Source organism: Brassica napus, chromosome A1, assembly GCF_020379485.1.
Source record: "Brassica napus cultivar Da-Ae chromosome A1, Da-Ae, whole genome shotgun sequence".
Taxonomy (NCBI): Eukaryota; Viridiplantae; Streptophyta; class Magnoliopsida; order Brassicales; family Brassicaceae; genus Brassica; species Brassica napus.
The window spans coordinates 23,985,752-24,002,147 of NC_063434.1; the positions used below are offsets into that span (position 1 = coordinate 23,985,752).

Sequence of the window (16,396 nt, forward strand, 5' to 3'; positions counted from 1 at the left end):
TTTTATCAACAAAAATTTTAGGAATACCTTCTCGAATGTGTACGATATCCTTCTGAATTTGAGTTTATTAAGACATTCCTGAATAAATACAATATCATTCTAAGATTTAATAAAATATTGATAAATAAGTATAAAATTTTCAAAATATTTAGGAATTTTTTTATAAATATGTATTTAAAATACATTTAAATGCATATATAGTAAGACCTTTATGAATACAATACTTCACATGAATTATATGTATATTTTTGTCAGATATTCTTAAATATGTATAACATCTTGCCAAAATTTTTGAAAGGCCTTCCTATATTTGATATCCAAATTCTATAAAGATAATATACATATTTATAAGCATTTTTCGTAAGTTATTTAAAATGATATACTAAAGAATATTTTCCTAAATATGCATATACATCAAATATAGAAGATAACATACACATTTAGGAGAAACTTCTAAATTTATGTACAACTTTTATTCAATAAGTCTATTTACATAAAATTCAATCAAATGTAAAAGTAACCCAAAAGACTAGTGAAATTACAATAACCTCCTTATGACTAAACAAAAAAACATGTATTGAGTTTTAACATTATAACCCTCTGCGTGATAAGACTTACAAAGAAGTCTTCTCGTTTAGTAGATCTTAAAAATAATTTTATAAAAATTATTTTGAATGGGAAAAAATCAAAATCATGTAATAATAAACATTTCTAAATGATGTAAATTTATTTTTACTAAAATTTAATTATTTTCAACATAGATGAGTGAAAGTATATTAACTCATGATAGTCTTTTGTTTAGGGTTTGGTAACATATGTTATAATATTGTTGGTATATTTAGGGTTAGATTTTGAAATCTTATCTTTTGTTTTTTTTTACCTATATGTGTTTAGGGATTATCTAATAACTTGATTTAAACACTTTTTAAGTATCTTAAAAGCTTATGGAAGTGTTTTTTTTGTTTAGTTATTTGATTATAGGGTCTCGAAGACTCACATAAGTCTTCTGATATATCTCACCTAAATTTTAGTAGAATTTATGGTTCCCGCCTAAATTTTAGAAGAATTTAGGTTTCCCGTTTAAATTGAAGTCTTCCAGAAGTCTTCTAGGGGAAGTCTTCTCATGTATTAGATCTTAAAAGTAGTTAATCAATTTTATAAAAAAACTATTTTGAAAGAGAAAAAATCAAAATCATGTATTAATAAACATTTCTAAATGATGGAAATTTAGTTTTACTAAAATTAAATTATTTTTAACATAGATGAATGAATCTAGATTGAGTCATGATAGCCTTCGGTTTAGGGTTTGGTAACATATGTTATAGTATTGTTGGTATTTTTAGGGTTAGATATTGAAATATTATCTTTTCAATTTTTTTAATTTGACATATATATGACTATCTAATTACTTGATTTAAACACTTTTTAAGTTTCTTTTTAGTTTAAAAAAGAGTTTTTGCTTAGTTATTTGATTATAGAGTCTCGAAGACTCCTAGAAGACTTTGGTTTAGGGTTTAGTAACATATGTTATAGTATTGTTTGTATTTAGGGTTTAATTTTAGAATCTTAACTTTTTTTAAAAAAAATTGATCTACATGTGTTTAGTTTTGTGTATATTAAACGCTTTATAAGTTGGTTTTAAGTTTAATGAATTGTTTTTTTCTATCTTGTTAGTCATTTTATTAGGTTATGGTTTGAAAAACTTGTAGAAGACTTGTGGAAGTCTTCTGCCCAAGGTGCTACAAAAGAATGATGTCAAGTGGAGTCTAAGCTTATCTATGTGGAGGAATAATATATATCTCCATGTGTAATAGTTTTGTTTATGGTCTATTTTATAATTTGTATGTGTATTATTTTAGTTGTGAATTCTTTTGTAAACTTGAAGAAATGTTAATCAAAAAAATTTTGTATATATTTTCATGTTTTTCTCAAAGTACTTGACATTATTGAAGTTATTGATACAACATACAAAGAAAATTTTTAAACCATTCTACCCATTCATAACAAAACATAATAACACAAAAACATAGTCAAATTTACAAAAACTAAGAGAGAATACTTCACGAGAAAACTTAGTCAAATTCACAAAAGATCAAACTTGAATTTTAAGTGAAAGTTAAAATTTTAAATCTCATGTAAGTTAAAAATTATACCTTATAATCTAAGGAGACACATTAAACCACATGATTTTATATTCTTGAAGTTACTTAACACTTTTGAAAGTTAAAAGCATACCTTGAAGTTACTTAATACTTTTGAATAGGGGTGGGCGTTCGGATACCCGTTCGGGTTCGGGTTGGGTATTTTAGATTTTCGGGTATTTCGGTATAGGGATATAGAACCCGTTCGGGTATTTCTGTACTTCGGGTCGGGTTCGGATATTTTTAGTTCGGGTTCGGTTATTTCGGATCGGGTTTCGGATATTTAGATCTTAAAAGAAAAAAAATAAATTTTCATTTTTAAGTTTCTTGTATTTAAAAATATAGATTTCACTTCACTGATTTACTTTTATTTTTTATAAATTGAATGATTAATAGATTTGGAGATAATATCTCAAAAACAAATAGATATTAATTTGGCTATTGTTTTTAAACTTTAGATGTACCTTTTGTTAATACATTAAAAAAAAATTTGATATACGTTAAATTATTTTCTCCATAATTATAGATATACTATATGATCTAAAAGTATGTGTAACATTAATATAAATATTTTAAATAAAATGAGAGATGTAAACTAGAAATATAAGGGTAAGTATACATATGTTCGGTTATCTTTGGATATTCATTCGGATTCGGATATTACCCGTTCGGGTTCGGATATCCAATCTCTCCTAACTTAATACCCGTTCGGGTATTTTGCTACTTCAGTTTGGATTTCGGTTCGGGTTTTTCGGATCGGGCTCGGATGCGGCTTCGGGTATCGGGTAAAGTGCCCACCCCTACTTTTGAAAATCTTACATAGAAGACTTCTCCAAAAGTCATCTAGAGAAGATTTCTTAAAAAGTCTTCTCGGATTAACTAGAAATATTAGTAAACATAAATATTTGAAATCTCATAATTATCACCAAATAAGTTAAGAATTTCATCCAGAAGCCCTAATATTGACTAATAAACATGAATTAATAAGAAAATATTAAAAATTCGCTTTAATTGTAAAGAAAATGAAAGTTTATTAAACATTGACGTATAAGACTTCTTAAGAAGTATTCTATTTAGGTTATTTTTGCAATTGCAAATTTACGAAGGAAGACTTCTTAAGAAGTCTACTCTACATAAGACATCTTGAGAAGTCTTCCTTTGTAAATATTGGCTTAATTTTGAAGTTGAAAAATTCTCGAAAATGTCAGAGAAGACTTCTCGGATAAACATGCTAGTTTTGCAATTGACTGAAGTTTGTCAGAAACTTGACTTTTTATAGAAGACTTCTCGGAGAAGACTTCTATAGAAGTCTTCTCAATGTCGCAAGAAATCTACCTGGAATACTTTTGCAATTGACTATATATGATTTTTCCAGAGAAGACTTATGTCTTCTTTCGTAACCAAATGTTTGACCAAAAGCTGGAATAAAATTTGAGAAGAATTCTAAAAAAGTCTTCTTCGAGATCTTTTCATTAATATTAAATGTTTCACTATTATTTTTCAATTGCAAAGTAACCCACGCAGACTTCTTGCAACAATGAGAAGACTTTGGGAAAACTTTCTGAAGAATTCTATAGAAGTTTTTTCCGAGAAGATTTCTCGAGAAGTTTTATATAAAAAGTCAAATTTCTGACAAACTTCGGTCAATTGCAAAACTAACCTATTTATCCGAGAAGACTTCTCTGGGATTTTTTATTTTTTATTCTTAATAATGGAAAGTTAGAAAACTTTAAGAGAAGTCTTCTTGATGGAGAACATATCTAGCGAACTCTTCTGAAAGTCTTCCCAAAGTCTTCTGAAAGTCTTCGGGAACAGATTTGAGAAAAAAAATATTTCATATCTTGAGCCTGTGAGATTACTTGTTTTACTTCTCCAAGTACCCAGAACTTCACTACAAAATCTACCAAGTCGTTAATGACCACGAATCATGAGCTTCAATGTGTCTATGAACTTTACAAAGCTTGGAATCAAAATCTTAGTTTTTTTGGATGAATTTGAAAAGAAATGTGATTTGTGTGCATTAAGTAATGAGATATGAAGAGTAATCGAAACTTTGTGATATGATCATGGAAAGCACCAAGGACTGGAAGCATGAACCTGAACCTGAAGAGCTTGTAGCTGAGGATGCAACCTTGAAGAACATTTGGAAACAAGAAGAATACATTAGTCTTGGCCGAAGCTTGATCATCCAAGACACCTTAACCATCATTCAAGCTACTCCACCTTCAAGCTGATCATCATCTAGGCAAGTAGCTTGTGTGTGCTCTTTTCCTAACCTTTGGTTTTGTCCCACTGGGTTTTCCAAAGGAAGGTTTTTAACGAGGCCACAAGTCTACTTCTCCTATCTCCTAGATGATTGATCTTGGTCTGTCCACATGAAGACCTTATCTTATATTTTAAGCTATGCTTTTATGTTATTTAGTTTTCGAAAAACTCTAGTCTTTGTTGTGTTTCCAAGGGAGCCTTTGTCTTTATTTCCCTTGTATTTTCGAGACCTTGTGCATGTACAAGGCTTCTCCTTTATATTCTGGTCGTGGCCCCTTGTATCAGTATCCATCTTTTTATCAAAAACCTTTGTTTTCTCTTTTCTTCTTGCTTGTCGAGTTGATTGAGTGTTGGTGTGTAATATCCAACTTCTGGTGTGTAATATCCAGAGACTAAGGGCTCTAGTTTGGTGTGTCATATCCAATCTATTGCCTAGGAGTATCAAGGAGCCTTTCCGCAGCCTCTTGTGTCACCATTCGATCCACATACCTTGAGAAACTTGAGTCTTTTGATTCGTTTCTGCAAGGATTATCCCATCTGTTCCAGAGCATCATCCTAGGATCTCATCAAGTGGTATCAGAGCAACTCTGGAAGGGAAGTGTTTGATTTTTCTCTCTGATTTTCGATTTGATCTCTTCATATTCTGTTGAGATTTTGATCGATTTGTGTTTCTATTGTTGAAATCTGTTAGATCTAAGTGTTTTTGATCACGAATCTGGTGAAGTCTCTTCATATACTCTTTGATTTCGTGTTGATCTGTGTTCCTTGTGAAGAAATCTATCGAATTTGGGTTAATTAGATCTTGTTTTGGGTATTAGACTGTTCGGATCCTTGTTTATCAAGTTATCCGATTGCTTGATCTGAATCTGTTTGTTGATTGCAGTCGATCTGTTCTTATTGTTTTAGATCTGTTCTTGCTTGATCTAAATCTCATCATCTGTTATCATATCATCTCTGATCGTGTGTTGATTGATATTTTGAAACCTAATCCGTGTAGTGCAAGTTTGATTGATTTCGTTTTGATATTTTTGTTTTGAAAAATCTGTGCTTGAATCTGAAATCGAAATCTATCTCTCCATTTTTTTTGTTCTAGTTTCGAAATCAATCTGATCTGATAGGCTTAAGATTTCAATTCTGTTCTGATTAGTTTTGATCTCTTTTAAATCATTGGTTGAGTTTGAATTTGTTCTGAGAATTGTCTAAAGTTTTAAGCTTCAATTTGAATCTCTGATTTTGCAAATTGTTTTTTTGTTTTCTCTGTAGAACTATTTACTGGCTTAGTCTTTCTCTTGTCTCAGGTACCATGGCAGGAGATCAAAAAGGAGAACTCAGCAAGAAAGAAAAGCTTTTTCTTGAAGAATTCACAGCCAGTATGGATAAAGCCTGCAAAGATCAATTGAGAAAATTCAGACAAGACATACAGCAGCAAAGGAAAGGCAGATCATCCAGAGATGAGTACAAGAAAAAGGAGTTTGATCAGATGGACAGAAACTGGAAGCATGCTGGATTGAAATATCAAATTCCTTCTTTTCATGGCAAGGCTGATCCTGAAGCTTATGTGAAGTGGGAAAAGAAGATTGAGTTGATTTTCAGTAGTCAACACTATGCTGAAAAAAAGAAGATTCAAATGGCTACTGCTGAGTTTTGTGGTCATGCTTTAAGATGGTGGAATCAGTTGATAAAGTGCAGAAGACTTGATGGAAAAGAACCAGTGGAAACATGGCTTAAGCTGAGGGCTTTGATGCGTAGAGAGTACGTTCCAAGACAGTACCACAAGGAAGTTATTCAAAAGCAGCCTGAGACAAAGCTATGTTCTTCATTATCAGTTCAGAAACAACCAGACAGCAAGAGATCAAGTCCATCTAGTAACCTGGTTTCATCAAGCAAAACATCAACCTATTCCTTTGAAGATAGCATAAGGAAGGCAATTTCACAAGCGTTTAGGGATGTGGAGAAACAATTTAAACAGTCCAAGACTATATCTCCATCCTTAGAAGTACAGAACCAAGCGCCTTCCTCAACTGTCTCAGAACTCAAAGATGCAAAACCAGACTCAGTTGCACAATCAGACTTGGCTGCACTAGTTCAAGAAGATCAAACCGAGATTCCAACAATCACCATTCAGAAAGATGATCAACCCATCAAGGACGACCTGATTCTCTTCAAACGGGATGTAATAGAAGAAGAGGCACCCATGGCATCAAAATCAGACAGTGGAGTAGAGCATCTATTTGTCACTGATTCAAACGGTTTCCAAAGAACATTCTTGGGTACTTTTCTCATCAGTCCTTTTGTGTGGAACAAGACCAGAGCAGTAGAGCTTTCAAGACACGAACTGGGCATGGAACATGTTGTATTTGAGCCTGGATGAGAGTTGTGGAATCACAGGAACAATCCCATAGTGATTGAGAAGAAATCGGCAGCAACAACAATTGATTTTGGTGATCTTTTACCCTCTGAAGCTAAAGGGATGCACGTCTCAGCTCAGCAAGAGTTTCACTACGAAACCCATTGGAGAATGTTACACACTCTTTCCTGGATCCAACAAACCAGAAAACGCAGCAAATGGCCTCCTGATCATCAAGATATTATCAATTCCGCAAAACATATCGGTTTAGCCAAATTCTGTGAGCTGCTTATATCAGATTGGGGTGGAAGGATACAGTTCTACTTGTGGAAACTTGGAGCATATGCCAGCATACTTATCATCCTTGGAGAGTGCTCTGCACGTGGTAGAACCAGTTGGGGTAATAAAGAGTTGGAAGCTGATCAAAATGCCTTGCTTCTTGATCATGTTAAGGTGTGGAAGCCACCAGATTTGCAAAAGCTTCAATACCATTTCAGAGATTGTCAAACCAAGAGTGGAGATGGAGATTTCACTAGATTAAATGGTGAAGTGATTACTGGAATAGGAGGAGAACTCATGTTTTCTTCTAAAATCAAGGAGAAACCACCAGATGGACTCAGTCTACATCAATCTCCAAATAAACCAACCCGAGGTAATTATCTAGATTCAAAGAAACGCATGAAACCTGATTTGCTTTCTATTGGTACAGGTCAAACAGTTTTGAGTGCTATACTTTTCGAAAGGAGAGGCTATAGTAATGATCAGAGTATCAAGAATGGATCCTTGGCAAAGTTGGAGATGCAACAATCAAATCTTGGAAGCTGTCTAGCCGCCAACTCTGACATAGGAGCAGTCCGAGGATCATATCTCAGCAACCAGAAGGAATTAAGCAACAAACTCAACTGCAATGGAAACTACACTCATCAGGGTCTTACGTCGAACTGGAATCATGTCCAAAGCTTCTCAAATGAAAGAGTTATGGGTTCTACAAGACGGGTGATTCTGTGTTTGCTTTGTCTGAACTTTTCTGAGTGTAGAACATCTCAATCCTATCTATGGCGACCAGGTGAGCATGCTAAGGTAACTAATCATGTTTTCAAGAGTTATTTTATTGATTATACAGATATGATGCACTTGTTTTTGCCAAAAGAGTCATGTGCAGATTATATGGAAGCTTTGAAGAATGCAAAGAGAAAGAACAAGCGTGAGGAAGACAAACGTTTCAAGCCGCCTGATCTAAGCCAGGAGAGACATCATGACGTCACTTGCTTCATCCTCATCAAAGAAGCACCTCCAGATGCAGCATACAAGCCAAAACCGATAAAATACAACTTTGGGATAATACTCTTACTCTATGATGTTTTTGCTTGTGTTCACTTATCTTGTTTCAATGTATCAGGTTTAAGTAATGCCTCAGGAGTAAGGAGAGCCAAATGGATCAGTCCCTTCTATATAATAGAACCAGTCAGCGACAATGCCTATCAAAGAGGCTTGCAAGGTAAGTGTAATCTGATTATAAACTCTGATGTTACTGACTTGGTCCCTTCTATTGCAGGTAACACAGATTTGAGGACAAATCTTTTTGAAGTGGGAGGGGATGATATGATCATGGAAAGCACCAAGGACTGGAAGCATGAACCTGAACCTGAAGAGCTTGTAGCTGAGGATGCAACCTTGAAGAACATTTGGAAACAAGAAGAATACATTAGTCTTGGCCGAAGCTTGATCATCCAAGACACCTTAACCATCATTCAAGCTACTCCACCTTCAAGCTGATCATCATCTAGGCAAGTAGCTTGTGTGTGCTCTTTTCCTAACCTTTGGTTTTGTCCCACTGGGTTTTCCAAAGGAAGGTTTTTAACGAGGCCACAAGTCTACTTCTCCTATCTCCTAGATGATTGATCTTGGTCTGTCCACATGAAGACCTTATCTTATATTTTAAGCTATGCTTTTATGTTATTTAGTTTTCGAAAAACTCTAGTCTTTGTTGTGTTTCCAAGGGAGCCTTTGTCTTTATTTCCCTTGTATTTTCGAGACCTTGTGCATGTACAAGGCTTCTCCTTTATATTCTGGTCGTGGCCCCTTGTATCAGTATCCATCTTTTTATCAAAAACCTTTGTTTTCTCTTTTCTTCTTGCTTGTCGAGTTGATTGAGTGTTGGTGTGTAATATCCAACTTCTGGTGTGTAATATCCAGAGACTAAGGGCTCTAGTTTGGTGTGTCATATCCAATCTATTGCCTAGGAGTATCAAGGAGCCTTTCCGCAGCCTCTTGTGTCACCATTCGATCCACATACCTTGAGAAACTTGAGTCTTTTGATTCGTTTCTGCAAGGATTATCCCATCTGTTCCAGAGCATCATCCTAGGATCTCATCACTTTGGTGCATTAAGAGTTTCAAATTAGTTGTTCATGGTGGTTAATGTATTGATGGCAATGACAATATTGTAAAAAATTGGTGAAGATGAGGATGATAAGGTAAAAGAATCAATTGCAAAAAAAAAGAAAGAAAAAAAATGTAATGATATTTTCGTGAATTACTCAAAATTTTAGGGTGAATAGGGAAAAAAAGTTTCAAAAAAAAGCATGGTTATTTTTGTGTTTGACTTGAAATTTTAGGTCATATTTGAAAAAAACCCAAAAATATGTTTGAAAAACAAAAAAAAAATTAAAACAGATTTGATAACAGATTTTGAAAAAAAAATCGAAACAATTATCTTTAATTTTATCATTTTGAATTTTATAATATTTAATAATTTTCTTATTTAATAAATAATTAATTAAAATTATAAAATGAGGATTTAATTTTTATTTAACCATTAAATGAAATCTATTTTTTATCACTTTAACTTTCGAAAGCTATTTAACGAACAAAAACTAAAAAAGACTATTTAGTAGCACAACAAGAACAGTTGTAAGAAAGTAAAAGGCTAAAAGCCAATATTCTACTTTTCACGATCATTATGAATATATACTGTCTTATAATTTTATACAAATGAAAAGATAAATAGGTCTTAAAAACGGTATAACAGATAGTCAACTACAGTAAAAACTTGCATGAAACTTGGTGTCTAACGTTAACAAACTGTTGTTACTAACAAGCTACTTCTCCTAATCGTAAGCCAAACAAAGATAAGATCAAAATTTATTACACAATAAACGTAATCCAACCCCTAATTATAGTGTCATTACAATATCTATTTAAAGAATCGCAAAGTGAATCCCATTTTCAAATTAAGCCACACCATTCCTTCCTTCTAAGCACAAAAGAAAAAACAAAAATGGCAGGAGGAGCTTTTGTGTCAGAAGGAGGAAGTGGTGGAAGAGATTATGAAGGAGGAGTCACAGTTTTCGTTGTCATAACATGTATGGTTGCGGCCATGGGAGGTCTCCTCTTTGGTTATGACCTTGGAATCTCAGGAGGTGTGACATCAATGGATGAGTTTCTTAGCAAGTTCTTCCCACAATTAGAGAAGCAGAGGGTAAAGGCGAAGCACGAGACGGCTTACTGCAAATTTGATGACCAAAAGCTCCAATTGTTTACTTCTTCTCTCTACTTAGCAGCTTTGGCAGCTTCCTTTGTGGCTTCGGTTGTTACTAGGAAGTATGGACGAAAGGTTTCCATGTTTACCGGTGGACTTGCTTTCCTCACCGGTGCACTAATCAACGCCTTTGCCATTAATGTCACAATGCTCATCATCGGTAGACTTTTGCTCGGTGTAGGTGTGGGATTTGCTAATCAGGTTAGGTCTTAATTTGTTGTATATCATCTAAATATGTGATATGCCTCATGCAACATTATATAGACCAATGGTCCGGAACTTTGTGACCACAAAAATAAAATCATGTATATTGTCTAGGCTGATTCTCAATAATAATTGTTTTTCTTTTCAGTCTACTCCGGTCTACCTCTCGGAAATGGCTCCAGCAAAGATAAGAGGAGCGCTAAACATTTGTTTCCAGGTGGCTATTACGTCTGGAATCTTGGTGGCGAATCTGATCAACTATGGAACATCTAATATGGCTAAAAATGGGTGGAGGGTTTCTTTAGGTTTAGCAGCTGTTCCAGCAATTCTTATGGTGATCGGATCATTCTTTTTGCCCGATACACCAAACTCAATGCTTGAGAGAGGAAAATACGAGGAAGCAAAACAAATGTTGAAGAAAGTACGAGGAACAGAAAACGTTGACCATGAGTTTCAAGATATACGTGATGCATGTGAAGCTGCTAAAAAGGTAGAACATCCATGGAAAAACATCAGGCAGAGCAAATACAGACCAGCTTTAGTCTTCTGCTCGGCCATTCCCTTTTTCCAGCAGATTACTGGAATTAATGTCATTATGTTCTACGCTCCTGTTCTCTTCAAGACTCTTGGTTTTGGAGATGATGCTGCTCTTATGTCGGCTGTAATAACCGGTGTAGTTAACGTGCTCGCGACCTTTGTCTCCCTATACTCGGTTGATAGATTTGGAAGAAGGTTTCTTTTCCTTGAAGGTGGCATTCAAATGTTCATATGTCAGGTATACAAATCATTTTTACATTGCCTTCAATTCTTTCTTTTTTTATTTGTGTTTACATTAGCTTTTCCACTCTAATCATTACAACATCCGTTTCTATGCACAACAATCATAAATATAGCTGGTTCCGAGATTTAGGGGACCATAAATATTTTAGACATATGGAAAGTCTGTTTTTTGATAAAAAAAACAATGAAAAATTAACAACACATTTTTTTGAAGGACCATAATAATTTCTTGAATATTTAGATGATTAAATTACTTTTTTCTTTTTAAAAGTCATAACAAATTGAACATGGAAACTGTATAAAAAACAATAGTTTCTTGAAAATAATATGTAATTTATTAGGGTATATATTTACTTCTTTATTTCTTTTTCATAAAAAAAGTCATACATATGATTTATGCATGTTTTGTTTATCTTTTCAGATTCTTGTTGGTTCATTTATCGGTTTAAAATTCGGAACCACAGGAACCGGGACCTTGACACCAGCAACAGCAGACTGGATTCTTGTTTTCATATGTGTGTACGTTGCGGGATTTGCATGGTCATGGGGTCCATTGGGTTGGTTAGTACCCAGTGAAATCTGTCCATTGGAAATCAGACCAGCGGGACAAGCCATCAACGTCTCAGTCAACATGTTCTTCACTTTCCTCATCGGTCAATTCTTCTTGACAATGCTTTGTCACATGAAGTTTGGTCTCTTCTACTTCTTTGCAGGCATGGTTGCCATCATGACCATCTTCATCTACTTTTTGTTTCCGGAAACCAGAGGTGTTCCCATTGAAGAGATGGGAAGAGTTTGGAAGCAACATTGGTTCTGGAAAAATTACATTCCAGATGATGCAGTTATTGGTGGACATGATGAAAACTAAACCAATTCGGTTTAAGTGGAATTGGTTCGGTCATATATGTTGCTCAATTATAAGTTGTTTTCACTTTAATACTGTCTAGATAATTTGTTAATTACCCGATCCATTATCTAATATATACTATACCTTCTTTATAGTCTTTCAAAACCACAGCTAAGAAAGCCAAAGTCTAGATCTTAGAAAGAAAAAACACAAAGTCATAGATTCAACAAATCAAACCTTATAATCTAGAAAATGATAAAGTATGTATTTTTCTTTGAAAGTGTAATAATACTAGAAAATATTAATTGTAAAGCCGGCAAATCAATAAGATCTATTCAATACAAAATTTGAAGTAATTATATTTAAATAACATTTTTTTATTATTCACATATAAATTTGAAATCTCTTTTAAATTTTAATGCTACTAAATCTGAAATTTAAAATATGTTCTCCAGTCGCCTGCTATTAGAAATATTTTTAATAATATTTTTTTAAAGTGTAATTATTTTTAAAAAAATTGATGAAGTTTTTAGTTAAATACATAAAAATATAAATTTAATAGTTTTCCATAAGAAATTATGTTGTTTTGACTAAAATAATAGTAACTTATATAAATTTACTCAAAGTCATCTAAGACATCATTGAAAATTAAATCATTCAAATCATGCCAACAAAAATAGAATAAAGTCCAATATACAATATAAAATATATAAACTAATAGACACGATAAATTAGTTTTAAAAATCAGTCTCAAGTTAGACCAATGCAAAATATGATATAATTGATAAAATAATGAATTTGTAAAAATATCCCATGAGTTATAAGATTAGAATATTTTTTCTATATATATCAAATGAGAATTCATGCGTTGGATGTGATATAATATAAGGTTAGGTTGGTCAAAATTCTACTTGGTTCATTTTATGCACATCATAGTTTGTAACTTTTACAAGAAAATATTTTAGTTTAAACATATATCTTTCTCTTTTTCTAGTATTTCATAACTTTGTTTGGATAAACTGAAAATATATATTGATGACTTTAGTAATGAAATTTATTTCTAAACTGAAATATTTAGTTTAGAAACTTTAGTAAAGAAATTTATTTTGTGGTAATCCTTTTGGATAAACTGAAATATCTACTGTTGTATGGCTTTTTTAATCTTCTGATGACTAGTTTCTTGCTTTTGCATTATACCTCTTTAGTTCTAAAATAAAGATTCACAAAAATATTAAATAAGAATACAAAACATAAGATAAACTGATTTCACTTTTTATACGTATTTGTTGTTTTCTTAACTTTCTTTAGGCCCAACTTACAGTTGCAACAAAGAAAAATTGAACAAGAAGAAACTAAAATCTAAGTCTCTGCATAAAACAGCAGAGCAGCTTTCTTTCAGGAATAACATTTCATTATTATTTCATCCTCTTAATCATTACCTTTCTCTTTTCAATTTCTCCCTCTGTCATTTGCCCAAAGAAAATGATATTTCATCATACAGACTTTTGTTGCATCTCAGCAGCACTAACACCAACAGCTTCATCAGGTATAAACCTTCCCCAGAACCAGTGTGCCTTCCACACTCTGTTCATCTCTTCTATTGGTACATTCTTCGTCTCAGGCAACATCAAGTAGATAAATATCGTCATTATGAAGACAAACACCGCGAAGAAGAAGAATAGTCCGAACTTCATGTGACAGAGCATTGTGAGGAAGAGCTGAGCTACAAGGAATGTGAAGAACATGTTGACCGCTACGTTTGTGGCTTGAGCTGCTGATCGGATCTCTAGTGGAGATATCTCACTAGGTACCAGCCATCCCAACGGTCCCCATGACCAGGCGAAACCAGCTACATAGATGCAGATCAGTGCCACGATCAGATTAGCATCTGTTTTCCCTATGTCCCCTGTACCAACCGTTCCAAATTTGACTCCTATCATGACACCAATAGCAATCTGCAACAAATATGGTGATTTTTAAGATTGAGTGTTTGACAAGAAACATAAAATAGGGTTAGGGTTAGGTAGGGCTTTTGTGTTACCTGAGAGATAAGCATCTGGATACCTCCCTGGAGGAACAAGACTCTTCTTCCAAACCTATCCACTGTGAAAACAGAGACGAAGGTACACAAGAGCTCGATGATTCCCGTAACCATAGCCGATAAGAGCGAGGCTTTGCTACCGAACCCTAGGGTTTGGAACAGAACAGGCGCATAAAATGTAATGACATTGATTCCGGTAAGCTGCTGGAAGAAAGGAATGAAGCAAGTTATGATCAACTGTGGTCTGTAACGAGGGAGCAAGATGTTCTTCCACGGGTGTTTCACTTGCTTAGACTCTTCACTCGCATCAACGAGATCTTGAAACTCTTCATCGACTTCATTGGTTCCTCGGATAGATTGAAGCATTTGCTTAGCCTTGTCAGTGAAGCCACGTTCGATCAGCGAGTTGGGAGTGTCGGGAAGGATCAAAGCTCCGATCATAATCATCATTGCAGGGACACAAGCTAACCCTAGTGAGATTCTCCATCCGATGTTGCCTTTCAGCTGTGCAGTGAAGTAGTTGATGATGGTAGCAACAACGATACCGAATATAATCGCTACTTGAAACCCATTGTTGAACGCTCCTCTTAGATTCGGAGGGGCCATTTCGGACAGATAAACAGGAACAGACTGAAACCAACAAAACAAAAACAATTAGTACAAACCACACTGGTTGCTTCTTTGTCAAGTTACAAAAGAGAACGTTTTAAAGCTTACTTGGTTGGCGAATCCGACACCAAAACCAAGTAGAATACGACCGATGAGAAGCATGGCGATGTTTTGGGCAAAGCCATTGAAAGCAGAGCCGATGAAGAAGGTGAAACCACCGAGGAACATGGACCATTTCCTTCCGAAAACTCGGGTTATAGTGGAGGCGAACAAGGAAGAGACCAAAGCCGCTAAATAGAGAGATGAAGTGAAGAGAGTGAGGAGCTGACTATCGAAACGACAGTACTCGTTCTGGTGTGCGCTCTTCATCTTCCTGTGCACGTCAGGGAAAAACTCTTCCAAGAAGGGCTCCATTTGGGTTACCCCTCCTACAAGCAACAACAAACCCTATAATTACTCACCGATGATATTATCAGTAAAAAGAAAAGAGCAAGAGTTGTTGAATCTGAGAAAAAAACCTGAGATCCCGAGATCGTATCCAAAGATGAGACCACCAAAGGCACCGATGAAACATGTTACGAACACTTTCGGTGTCAGTTTGTAATTATAATTACGAACTCCGGGCGTTTGACTGACGAACCCTCCGGCCATTTCTTTGATTTTACAAAAGAGAGTTGATTTTACTTAAAACGACGTATTGCTGACTTCTCTGTTTAAGACAAGAGGAACAAACGGAGCCGATCTTGTTCTTCGTTGTCCTCTTCTTCTTCTTGGTGTTTGTATTATGTATCTCTCAGACAACTGGTGGTAGATCTGATTCTAAAAAAGAGCATTCGAGTAAGGAAAGAAAAGATTTGATTTTGAAAAATTGAGAAGGATAGTTGAAATTTATAGGATTGAAATTGAACTGTCGGCTTACTTTGTGGTCGGAAGAAAGAACAGCTGTTCTTTTTCTTCTACCACTTGCCTATTCCTCTGGATCTTATCTACTTCCACAAATCTCGTGTCTTTCTTTATACAGTTTTATTTCTTTATACAGTGTTATTTTTGTTGAAAAGTATATAGTATGAAGAAATAAATCAATTACTCAATTATACTTGGGACAGTTTACGAATTCAAATCCAGAAATACATAGTTATTACACAAAAGTCGTTATAAAGTCATAAACACTCTCTTTACTTTGTAACTAGAATTACAATCTTGACTCAGTTTGATTTAATTTTGATATTAATTGATTTTGTCGTAGTAAATGAGTAAACGCCCGCAAAACTCGGTCAATGGACAAGAAAGACCGCTACTAGTTTTGATTTTAGATAAGATTTGTTTTCTTTTTTGCTTGATAATAAACTCTCAACTTCCTTTTTGTCATTGAAATGAGGTAAAAGATCTTTGAATCAGATCTTCTTTTCCTTGTTGAATTACATTCAAAATATATTTTCGATTTTCTACCTAATAAAGATATCTTTTAGCTATTCTTTTTTTTTGAGCAACATATTTTAGCTACAGTATTTCTTTCTTATCTTTGCAGTTCAAAAAGTAGTACGGAATTGTCAAATCTCTATCCAGAACTTGAGGTCATTTGAAACGTAAATAACCTTTTTACTCGTGAACAGCCTTTCCAT

At 34.2% G+C, this 16,396-nt stretch overlaps 3 protein-coding genes across 4 annotated transcripts; 2 read left to right on the top strand and 1 right to left on the bottom strand.

Moving 5' to 3' along the window:
* The first annotated feature begins 6,876 nt into the window (after window positions 1-6,876).
* Window positions 6,877-8,883, top strand: LOC125577115. The gene is made up of 2 exons (XM_048737892.1): window positions 6,877-7,405; window positions 7,463-8,883. Exons 1-2 carry the CDS (start codon window positions 6,877-6,879, stop codon window positions 8,527-8,529), a joined length of 1,596 nt encoding a protein of 531 aa, XP_048593849.1. The 3' UTR covers window positions 8,530-8,883.
* A 189-nt stretch (window positions 8,884-9,072) lies between these two features.
* On the top strand, window positions 9,073-12,465 carry LOC106346286 (sugar transport protein 10). Its single transcript, XM_013785570.3, has 3 exons — window positions 9,073-10,494; window positions 10,646-11,272; window positions 11,699-12,465. Exons 1-3 carry the CDS (start codon window positions 10,033-10,035, stop codon window positions 12,143-12,145), a joined length of 1,536 nt encoding a protein of 511 aa, XP_013641024.2. The 5' UTR covers window positions 9,073-10,032; the 3' UTR covers window positions 12,146-12,465.
* Window positions 12,466-13,375: 910 nt separating this feature from the next.
* On the bottom strand, window positions 13,376-15,918 carry LOC106346273 (sugar transport protein 4-like). Of its 2 annotated transcripts, XM_013785560.3 has the most exons (5): window positions 15,694-15,918; window positions 15,293-15,593; window positions 14,883-15,202; window positions 14,166-14,795; window positions 13,376-14,079 (listed from the first exon to the last, which is right to left on the bottom strand). In XM_013785560.3, the coding sequence occupies exons 2-5, from the start codon at window positions 15,423-15,425 to the stop codon at window positions 13,618-13,620; spliced, it is 1,545 nt and encodes a 514-aa protein (XP_013641014.1). In that variant the 5' UTR covers window positions 15,426-15,593; window positions 15,694-15,918; the 3' UTR covers window positions 13,376-13,617. The 2 variants fall into 2 exon arrangements, with proteins under 2 accessions (XP_013641014.1, XP_048593854.1); XM_048737897.1 differs by having other exon boundaries at window positions 15,293-15,774.
* Between the last annotated feature and the right edge of the window lie 478 nt (window positions 15,919-16,396).

Bases quoted from the DNA above. Each gene is read 5' to 3' on its own strand.
- LOC125577115 (XM_048737892.1), top strand. From the start codon at position 6,877: ATGCACGTCTCAGCTCAGCAAGAGTTTCACTACGAAACCCATTGGAGA. The intron at 7,406-7,462 runs GTAATTATCTAG...CTATTGGTACAG, and splicing joins TCCAAATAAACCAACCCGAG to GTCAAACAGTTTTGAGTGCT.
- LOC106346286 (XM_013785570.3), top strand. From the start codon at position 10,033: ATGGCAGGAGGAGCTTTTGTGTCAGAAGGAGGAAGTGGTGGAAGAGAT. The intron at 10,495-10,645 runs GTTAGGTCTTAA...TTTTCTTTTCAG, and splicing joins GTGTGGGATTTGCTAATCAG to TCTACTCCGGTCTACCTCTC. The intron at 11,273-11,698 runs GTATACAAATCA...TTATCTTTTCAG, and splicing joins TTCAAATGTTCATATGTCAG to ATTCTTGTTGGTTCATTTAT.
- LOC106346273 (XM_013785560.3), bottom strand. From the start codon at position 15,425: ATGGCCGGAGGGTTCGTCAGTCAAACGCCCGGAGTTCGTAATTATAAT. The intron at 14,796-14,882 runs GTAAGCTTTAAA...TGTTGGTTTCAG, and splicing joins GTGTCGGATTCGCCAACCAA to TCTGTTCCTGTTTATCTGTC. The intron at 14,080-14,165 runs GTAACACAAAAG...TATTTGTTGCAG, and splicing joins TCCAGATGCTTATCTCTCAG to ATTGCTATTGGTGTCATGAT.